The sequence below is a fragment of the Montipora capricornis genome, chromosome 1 (genome assembly GCF_036669925.1).
Source record: "Montipora capricornis isolate CH-2021 chromosome 1, ASM3666992v2, whole genome shotgun sequence".
Classification (NCBI taxonomy): Eukaryota; Metazoa; Cnidaria; class Anthozoa; order Scleractinia; family Acroporidae; genus Montipora; species Montipora capricornis.
The window spans coordinates 21,834,210-21,842,190 of NC_090883.1; the positions used below are offsets into that span (position 1 = coordinate 21,834,210).

At 44.2% G+C, this 7,981-nt stretch overlaps 1 protein-coding gene across 1 annotated transcript; it reads right to left on the minus strand.

The window, feature by feature from the left end:
* Nucleotides 1-355: 355 nt before the first annotated feature.
* LOC138060218 (uncharacterized) lies at nucleotides 356-6,486 on the minus strand. The gene is made up of 2 exons (XM_068905954.1): nucleotides 960-6,486; nucleotides 356-828 (listed from the first exon to the last, which is right to left on the minus strand). The coding sequence occupies exons 1-2, from the start codon at nucleotides 6,484-6,486 to the stop codon at nucleotides 356-358; spliced, it is 6,000 nt and encodes a 1,999-aa protein (XP_068762055.1).
* Between the last annotated feature and the right edge of the window lie 1,495 nt (nucleotides 6,487-7,981).

Genomic DNA, 7,981 nt, shown 5'->3' on the forward strand with positions numbered 1-7,981 from the left:
ACAGATACGAGTGTATCTTATGAAAGCTGTAAAAAATAGGTCTCAAAAAGGACCAGTGCGAAAATTCTACAAAACTTACATATGTTGACGAGTCCGGGTAGAAGTCAATCAAAAGCGACATAGCCCATATTTTTCGTTCGATGGAAAGAATATTCAACATTTTCAAACTAAACATGTCCGACTCTTCGAGCACATGGCATATGACCCAGAGGTATCATGGGAGATGACGTGTACTCGAGTTCCGGTTCAGAAAGCAGTTCCGGTGACAACATCGCGCCCCCCATGAACGCCCTTTGACCGAAGTTCATCACATTTGAAATTCATTCTTGTTACCAAGCAGGCCGTTCAGCCAAGCTCACTGTCCTTCTTCATCATCTGCCGCTTCTAGCAAACAAATCTTGGTAACTGGTCCCTTGAGAAAAGATCCTTTAGCTTTCACTTCGACACTCCTCACTAATCCATCCTTGCCAGGGAACACGCCTGCAACTCGACCTAAGGGCCACTGGTTCCTTGGAACATTATCATCAGCGATCAGGACGAGGTCTCCAATGCGTAGGTTTCTTCGAACTTGGTTCCACTTTTGTCTTTCTTGCAACGATGGGACATATTCTCTCAACCAACGCTTCCAGTAATGATTGGCAAGAAAGTGAGCTTGTCTCCATCTCTTCCTGCTCATCCTTTCATTCTCTTCAAAAACTTCCGGGGGCAGGTTCGTAGAAGGGCGAATGTTCAAGAAATGATTTGGCGTGAGAGGTTCGCTGTCATCAGGGCTGAAAGGGTTTCTTGTCAGAGGTCTAGAGTTAGCGATACGCTCAGCCTCGATAAACACTGTTTGGAGAACCTCTTCATTGATAAGATCTTTTCCAGGATGGCCTTCAAGCTTCGTTTTACCGTTTTCACTAATCGTTCCCAGACTCCGGACATGTGGGAGGCCCCAGGAGGGTGGAACACCCACTTACATCCACGCTGCATCAATTCTCTTCCAACCTTGTCATTATCAATTCGATTGACGGCATCCCTGATTTCGCGATCTGCCCCAACGAAGTTCGTCCCGTTATCTGACCGCAGTTCTCTCACATGGCCTCTTCGATTTAGGAATCGGGTCAAAACAAGAATGAAATCATCAGTATCTAGAGACTTCGCGACTTCGAGGTGTACTGCACGCGAATTCAGACACACAAAAATCGCCCCCCAACGTTTCTCTGCAACTCTTCCTCTCCCTCTTTTCACGTGAAAGGGTCCAAAGTAATCGACTCCACTGAACGTGAAAGGGGGTTCATACGGGGTCAGCCTAACTTTGGACAGCTCGGCCATTTCTTGATTCATCTTACGGGGCATAAGCTTCTTACATAGTAAGCACTTCCCAAGAACCTCCTTTATAGCTACTCTAGGCTTCACCATCCAGAACTCTTCACTGAGAAAGAACAAGACCTGTTCAGTTCCACAGTGACCATTCCTTTCGTGCAAATAACGTATCAGGATTCTTGAGACGTGATGGTCTTTAGGCAGGATCATCGGATTCATGGCATTGGATGAGATAGGAGCTCTCGAAATTCTACCGCCGACCCTCATGACTCCATCATTCATGATAACTGGTTTGAGCTTCAAAATGTGGCTTGATGCCTTCACTTGACGTCCTGCTTTGAGATCTTTTATCTCATGAGGAAAGGCCTTTCGCTGCACCAAAGATACAACCTCTCTCTTCGACCTTTCGAGTTCCTCCTGTGTAACGTGATTTTCAACTTGACAAGACTCTGGCTCACGTTTCTTTTCCTTCGAAGACCACTTCAGCCACTTTATGAACTTCAGTAACCAGGCAAATGATCGCAGCAAGGTTATCCAGCGAGAATATCTGGTCAAGAGGTTGTCTAGTGGTGTAGCCGTTTCAACTTCGATCATATATACTACCTTTTTTATCTCAAGCTTGTCATCTGCCACCTCGTCATGCTTGATCTCCGGCCAGTGATCCTCTGTTTTCCACAGGAAGGACGGTCCGTTCAACCAACGTTCATTGTTCTGAAATTCTTTCATTTCTAGCCCTCGACTAACGTCGTCTGCAGGGTTAAGCTTCCCTGGACAGTGTCTCCACTGTTCAGGAGCGGTGAGTTCCCTGATTTCTGTAACCCGATTTGCAACGTAGGTCTGAAATCCTCGACTTTCGCTGTAGATGTAGTTCAAGGTGATCATTGAATCCGTCCAGAAAACCACCCTTTCAAATTCGAAGTTCAGTTCCTGTCGGACTGAAAAGTCCACACGTGCTGCCAAAAGAGCTCCCTGTAATTCTAGTCGGGGAATGCTGACTGTTTTGATAGGAGCGTTTCTGGATTTCCCAGTAATAAATGCACATTCAACAGTTCCATCAGGGTAGACTGTTCGAAGGTAGGCGCAGGTACCGTAGCCGATTTCTGAAGCATCACAAAAGTGATGGAGTTGAAGTGCAGCTTTCTCGTGATCTGTGCGACTGAAGTAACATCTTGGAATTTTCACCTCAGCTAGGAGTGGAAGGTTGTTCTTCCATTGCTGCCATCTCTGAAGAATTTTCCCGTCGAGTGGTTGATCCCACGCTATCTTCTTCCTCCACATATCTTGCATGATTTGCTTTGCTGGTAGCATGACTGGTGCAGCCAAGTTCAAAGGGTCAAATACTGAGCAGATTGTTGACAAAACTCCTCTCATCGTGTCGCCTTTATCCAAATTCACGACTTTGAAACCAAAGGTGTCAGATTCGATGTGCCATCTTACTCCAAGGGCTCTGTCCACCGGCAATTGATGAAGGGTGAAGTCAAGTGTTGGATCCGCTCTCTTCTCAACAGGTATTGCGGCCAAGACTTCTCGGTTATTGCTCATAAATTTCGTAAGGTTAAAAACGCCTTTAGCACAAAGTTCAATCAGCTCCCGCATTAGCGTAATCGCACGTTCTGGTGTTGGCATGGACTTGAGTAGATCGTCGACATAGTAGTTGTCCCTCAGAGTATCTACGGTCACAGGGTCGAACTCTTTCCAATTGTCTTCAGCAGTTCTCAACAAGGCGAAATTCGCCGAACATGGCGAGTCTGTAGCACCAAATATGTGTACAGTCATTGCGTACTCATTAGGTGTTTCGTCTAAGCTCCCACTCCACCAAAGGAACCGTAGGGAATCTTGACCCTCTGGTCGGACTTTCACCTGGTGAAACATGCTTTTAATGTCTCCAACCAATGCGACCTTCTCCTCGCGGAATCTCAATAACACACCAACCAGACTGTTAGTATAATCAGGGCCCGGTAATAGGTTTTTGTTCAGCGAGGTTCCTTTATGTTCGGCGGCAGCATCAAACACAATTCGTACTTTATTTGGCTTGTTGCAATTGGTCACTGCGAAATGCGGAAGGTACCAAGTTCTAGAGCCAGTTATAGAAGCCTCTTCTGTCGTTAACTTCCGCGCATGACCCTCAGCTATGTAGTCGTTCATCGTTGCGCGATATTTCCTTTCAAGGCTAGGATCTTTACGGAACTTCCTCTTCAAACTCTGCAACCTCTTTTCAGCCTCCTTGCGGTTGTTTGGCAGTTCAACATCGTTCTTCCGCCACAACAGTCCGGTCTCGTAATGACCGTCAGTCAGTCTCGTAGTCTTCTCGAGAATGTCTACTGCGCGGATATCCTCTCTAGATAAATAGCCGTTTTGACGTCTAGGCACCGGCTCCTCAATTATAGGTTTACACGAAGGCTTCGCTCCAAATCCTTCTATCTTCCAAAAATTCTCAACTTGTTCGTGCAATTTTCTCTCGCAAGATGTGAAGTGGACATTGACTTCGCTGTAATTTGGTGAGCCCAGAATTGTTCCCGTGATCACCCAGCCCAATGGGCCTCGCTGAGCTTGCAACTGGCTACCAGGTCTATTTGACTTTCGCACTTCGAGGACTTCATGCGCTTCACCCACGTCCTTTCCAATCAGCACTGATACTTTCTTTATCTTTACGTCTGGCACATCAATGTCCAGTAGGTAGGGGTGCGATCTTCTGTCAATATCTTCAGGTAGACATCTCTCTTTGACATTGAATTTCTCCGAGACCAGGCCCTCTTCAACATTAAGCGTTTCACCTTCTCCGCTCGCAAATTGCAATTTAAATTCCACCACTTCAAACTCTTCATCTTCTTGCTGCATCAAGGTGCTAACAGATATAAACTCCTTATGACCTTTCAGCCCTAATTCTTTAGCAACATCTCCACTAATCACGGTTCCACGGGAAGCGTTGTCTAACAGCCCGTAAGTGGTGACAGACCTTCCGCCAGGTGATGTGATTTTCACTGGTATAACATGCAGAAGCACAGTTTTTGTTGAGCCTGGCTGTGTGACGGTAGCATATTGCGCTGTATGTCTGATTCCTGAAGGTCCTTGGTCACCAGGAACTTCGGCATGCGGGTCTGTCACTGCCGCATTCGGTTCTTCTGTACTAGCTTGATTGAGTCTTTCGTTGTCTCTCCTTGTACTTGGGGGGTTATGGAGTAACTTATGGTGCCGTTTGTCGTTCCCACAAGGGCAGAATTTCGGCGATTCACACCTTCCTCGAAGGTGTCCAACTCTCAAACAAACATGACACAACCGGTTAACTTTCACAATGTCCCATCTGCTCTGCAAATCCTTCTTCTGAAACTCGAGGCATGAAGATAGTTCGTGAGATCCGGGGCAACATAAACAACTCCTATTAGCGGGTGTGATGCTGTTTCGTCCTTCGCTGGGCAATTTTCGGCCAGTGCTCTTTCCTTTAACATCGGTGGCAAAGGATGAAGTCTGCCTTGTGGGCTCGGGGATGAATGACCTGTTGTTGACTTTCAATGACTTTGTTCTGTTTCCCTTGACCTCCGAACTTGCGACTAACGAAACACCAGCAAAACCAGGGTCGTTTTTGATGGCAGCTTGTCGCTTCACAAATTGAGCTAAGTCCTTTAACTTTGGGTTTTGTCCCTTTTCTCTGTTAGAGTATGATACATCTGCCCATTTGTTGATGATGTAATCTGGCAGTCGTGCTACGATCATCTTCATATTTGAAGTGGTACTTGCCTCAAGTTCATACTCTCCTTCCAGTCTTCGTGAGGCACACTGCAGTTCTTCAGCAAAATTACGCAAACCCTTGAAGTCTCTGTTTCCTAATTTTGGTCCTGTGGTAAGCATATTAATACACGCTGCAGCAACTGCGGCTGGTTGGCCATAGCGCTCCTCCAGGGTTGCTATAATGTCGTCATAGGAACACCCCACAGATCTTTCAACCACCTCATAAGCCTCTCCGGATACAAATTTGGGGAGAAATTCAATCCGTTGGGCATCCGACAATAGTCCATCTTCGAGGTTATCTCGAATTCTTCTCCTGAAAATCGGAAAATCCGCTGCATTTCCACTAAACTTGACAGGCTGCATAGCTTGCAACGTGGTCACCTTCAAAAGGATAGCCTGAGGATTTTTACACGGATTCATCTGTTCCTTTTCATGCAGGCAATTCTCATTTTCACCGTTATCATCTCCATTTGCGATAAAGTTCTCCTTTCTTTGGATATGGGAAGGATCTCTGGAATGAGGGCTGGTAATTTCTTCACCGTACTTCTTTAACTGAGGTGTGAGTTCGCTATGATTCAATCTATCTTCTGGAGTGTCCTGGTGGCAGCGTGCTACCCAAGTTGCTGTTTGTTGACTCCTAGTGATGGGAGGCTCAAATTCAATCTTATCATCGGTCTCACTTTGCAAACTTAGGGCACACGAGACTGCATCACCTTCCTCTTCAACAAGAAGAGCGATTTCTCTAGCTTCCAACTGAGCTTTAAATACCATTTCCTTTGCTGTTTTCTGTTTTTGCATCTCAATGTCAATCTTTTTCTTTTCCATTTCAGCTTCATAATTTGCTAACTCAAGTGCCTGTTGGGCCTTAAGCCTTTTCAACTCTACACTTCTCTTCAGTTCCTTTAATCGGGAAGATTTTGAGGATCTCGAGATGCTTGAGCCAGTCGAAGTTATCGGTGATAATTTAGGTTGTTCTACACGAGATTTTGAACTCTTATTTGACATGCAATACGCGAGGGGAGACAATCTTTCTTCGGCTGCTTTGACATATCGAGAATAGTCCTCATAAACCTTAACATAGTTGGACTCAACCCGTCCAAATTCTTGAACAGACAACTCCTTGCACAAGTAATTCTGGTACTGATTATTGTAGCGTTCCCATGCATGCTCAAGGTTCTTCACACTTTCACGAATTCCCTCAGCTTTCCCCCATTCGGAGAGACATGTTTTCAACTGACTTATGTATGTACTGACTCGTGACAAATAGCCGCTAAGCGAATGCCTTAATCTGTGAATTTCTTCCGCTTCTACCTCTTCACGATTGTTCGGATTTGGCTTCCTTGTTCTAACGGTACGAGTCGCTGGCACTTCGGAAGACATTTCAACATTTTCCGCGTCGTCCTCCTCGCCTCCACACAACTCCATGTCGCTTTTTTCGCCTTCTTTGCTCTCCATATCGAATGAGACTCAATCCCGGCTCCGTGAATATCGAGATTCGACAACAGTTTCACGAACACAGGTTCTACTGGTTTCTCTGCCTTTTATTTCGATCTCACAAGTTGTTGTTGTAGTTGTAGATTCGCTGCAACAGATACGAGTGTATCTTATGAAAGCTGTCAAAAAGAGGTCTCAAAAAAGACCAGTGCGAAAATTCTACAAAACTTACATATGTTGACGAGTCCGGGTAGAAGTCAATCAAAAGCGACATAGCCCATATTTTTCGTTCGATGGAAAGAATATTCAAACATTTTCAAACTAAACATGTCCGACTCTTCGAGCACATGGCATATGACCCAGAGGTATCATGGGAGATGACGTGTACTCGAGTTTCGGTTCAGAAAGCAGTTCCGGTGACAACAGCATGGTCACTTCTTATTCATTCACTCTTCTTTTTTATAAGAACGTCCAATTTTGGAGCTGAGGCAGAACGTTCTAATATATATTTTTGAGATGTGAGGCTGAAAACGTCCTTAGCTATAGGATGTTCTTAATATAAACAAGAATTTACATCAGACTTTGTTTCACATGATGACTTTGGTAGTGTTGAAGTTATTTTGGTACGATTACAAATATAAACTTCTCATTATTACAAACTGAGATGTGTGCATCATGTAATAAGAAAACCATTGTTATGTTATACAAAATTTGTCCTTGGGTTAATTTACATTTGTTTATCTTTATTTTGCGCTTTCATTTAATATACAAATAAGTAAAATAATCGCCTCGCAGCCCGAGGAATGTTCTTACAAGTACGTTCTTAAAATTTTGGCTAATCTCAGCCTCAACGTTCTTATAAAAGGGTTCCTATAAAAAAGGGAGTGTATAACCTTACTCTTCACCAGTAAATATTTACGATTGACCTTTCGCCAGTTGGTTTTCCTCTATTCAAGAAATTTCTTGGATAAAAACTTTCCTAGGCTTTATAGAGTGATCATACCACGCGGCAGAGATTTCTCTTGACATCCCAAGTTGTTTGATCAGCCATAAAGCCCTGGAAAATGCATTCTATTTGATTGAAAAACAGTGTATCCCTATGAATCTCAGCAGGCAGTTTGAGCCTTTCAAGAACATTAAGAGATGTATTCATACACGTTTATTTATCTCATAAGCGAAACTTAAGCCCTTTCATCGCAAAGTGAAGTCCAGATGTTAGAGTACTTTGATCCACCTACACAAAATTCCGTTAAAAAGGTGCGTGAAACGCTTCGAAAAATAGTTCAGAAACGATGTACCGCACAGGAGAGGGGGTTTTCAAATTTGTTGCCTGCAACATTCCAAGCTATTGGCCTTTTTCATCGAACGTTCCGAATTTATTTTTGTTGTTGCTTGACAATGAAAATGATCTATTGCCCGTAAAATTCTCAGTTGTCGAGAAACTGACGATATGAAAGCTCTGGTGAATCAATTCCCAGAGTTCAGCTTTCCATATTCACATAAAATAATATCCTAC

What these genes read in the sequence shown, in the direction of transcription:
- LOC138060218 (XM_068905954.1), bottom strand. Translation starts at nt 6,486, where the DNA reads ATGGAGAGCAAAGAAGGCGAAAAAAGCGACATGGAGTTGTGTGGAGGC. An exon ending in AGAATTGATGCAGCGTGGAT is followed by an intron (nt 829 to 959) that starts GTAAGTGGGTGT and finishes TTCTCCAAACAG; the next exon opens with TGTTTATCGAGGCTGAGCGT.